Here is a 2,263-nt window from a genome sequence, read left to right as displayed (position 1 = left end):
ATTAGTAAATGTTAACAATACAAAAAATTTACTTCACTTGGGAAAAAAAATAATTTATGCATTATTATTTGTACATTTGCCCAAAAATTGGCAAAATGACTTCCTTGGGCAATCTAATGTTAATAACTCCTCAACCACGCCTCGGACAACTTTTCCGCTAAGGAAAATGTTGTTTAAAATTATGTCAGGAACCTCCCATTTCACCTTACACTAGTTTTGGAACACCCTGTATACACTTGAATACATCAAAGAATATTAATAAAATGACATGAAATCGAATTATGAAAGCTTGTTTAAGATTTATATATGACAAATTGCAAGTATTACATATTTTTAATATTATTTATCTTTATGTATTTTGTATAATAAATACCTACAACTAACTACCTCTGTGCAAATCGATTAGTACTTTCATCCCCTATTCGCGGGTCGATGCACGTCGGGCACTTTTTGTTCCTTAGCTGCAACGTGCCAGACCCTCCTTTCCTTATCACGATAATGACCCCTCGCTCGATAAGCTACCCTCTTTCATTTGAAATTCCTCGTCCATTACTCGGAACAGCTTTCTTGTCACGGGGAATGCGGCAAGAATGTGGCGCGTTCTCATATTGTTTTTTATGATAATGAGTCATTATGTTAAATACCGTGGGGGATGGTGGAAACATAAGGGGTTGCGAACGAGAGAGAGAGATGGAGAATGATTGTTAGAGAGACTGGGTAACAGAGTTAATGTCGCATTACGACGGGGACTGCGTAAGGACTTGGAGGCACGAAACGACGTCGAAGACTCGTCGAGATGACGGAAACCACGGAGGAGGCCAGAGTAAGCAATAGAGTGAGAGATCGTCACGTGTAGCTTACGAATTTAATTAAATTTAATTGATAACCATTTTAACGTCGATAACGATTAAACGACTCGCGGTTAAAGCGATGAGGGCCGGTTGCCAGGGTGCCGAGATCTTTGATAAGAATAATTTCACATGAACTCGGCCTGAATCGCCGTTAGATCGTAGATAATGAGTAATATACTTGATTTACAAATTTTCGCTTTTGTTCACGCGAGACCACTGCAATTTCGATCTTATCTCGTTGACGAATCGACGTAGTTTCTTTTGGTATGCGTGGCTCGTTTGGACGCCTGCATAAATTAAATTTTTTTATCAGAGTTCTAAGATACATTTTTACGGGGTATATGATGAGGCTAGAAGGGAGAATAAATATCGACGTACTGATTTATTTCTATTATGTTCGTGTGGAGAACGTATTTGCATGCATGTTCAGTGTGTAATTGACCGGTCTTTAGTACCAGTTTGGTCGATATTTTGGATGACTGTATTTCATGTTCTGTTAACAAGAAAATATATAAAATTTTCTAATAAAATCTCCAGATTATATAGGGTGGGTCGTTACATTTTCCTATCTAGGTTTATTATTAAGCATAGCAAACAATGTTTCAGATGAAGTGGAATGGTTTTGAGAGGGGCACATTCTGATGGTACTTTTTTTTGTGGGTGGACGTGTAAAGGACATATGAAGGTCATTAATCTTTTCTTTAAATAGAATCAGATATTTTTTATTGTTTCGGCTGATGGAATAAAAGAACCCACCCTGTATATTAAGGGGCCTTCCAAGTGTAACCTGCCTAAAATTTAGGTCATTTTTGGGAATTTTTTTTAAGAAATTATTCTATGGAATTTGGTTAAATTTTATGTATGTATTTGACTATAAATGAACTGTGTAAAATAATTTTTTTGTGCAAAAATAATTAAAGACGATCAAGTTATGCTCTATCTCCCGAGACGCCAAAAGAAGTGCCTCAATTGCTGATATCATACAGTTCGCTAGGGTGTCTAAAATGAAAAAAGACAAAGACGATCTTAAACTAGAAAGTATTCTCCGTTTAATGACGTAGGATATCCGAGAAATGTTGAAATCTGACAAAATGGCGGAGTTTCTAAGAAATTTTTCGACCTTTCCTTACAAAAATTTTCGTTTTTTCGTTGCCAAAATTACAGTTTACATCCAATCAAGAATATTCTACGTCATTCAACAATAAAGCACGTCTAGAACGCTGTGTTAAAATTTCAAGTCAATCGGATATTTGATCTTTGAGTTATAGTGTCAGCAAATTTGAAAAATACTATTTCGAAAAAAACGAGTATAAAGTATTAACTATTACATTATTACTTATATTATACTAGCTGCCATTCCTCCCAGTAACATCCCCTCCTTCTCCCCCCATCGATGGGATAGATGTACACAT

The 2,263-nt window shown here is 36.0% G+C and overlaps 1 protein-coding gene across 1 annotated transcript in view; it reads left to right on the top strand.

Annotated features, from left to right (window-relative positions):
- The first annotated feature begins 776 nt into the window (after positions 1–776).
- The window catches only part of Dhc1 (dynein axonemal heavy chain 1), a 44,894-nt gene continuing 43,407 nt past the window's right edge, over positions 777–2,263 (top strand). The window contains exon 1 of the mRNA XM_026817734.1: positions 777–823. Within this exon, the coding sequence (XP_026673535.1) occupies positions 797–823 (27 nt within the window). The 5' untranslated portion in view covers positions 777–796. The remainder of the gene's footprint in view (positions 824–2,263) is intronic.

The sequence above is a fragment of the Ceratina calcarata genome, unplaced genomic scaffold, assembly GCF_001652005.2.
Source record: "Ceratina calcarata isolate Rehan_Ccalc_2016 unplaced genomic scaffold, ASM165200v1 scaffold60.2, whole genome shotgun sequence".
Lineage (NCBI taxonomy): Eukaryota > Metazoa > Arthropoda > Insecta > Hymenoptera > Apidae > Ceratina > Ceratina calcarata.
The sequence above is the reverse complement of the archived record's forward strand: the minus strand, read 5'-3'. Positions and strand labels throughout refer to the sequence as shown.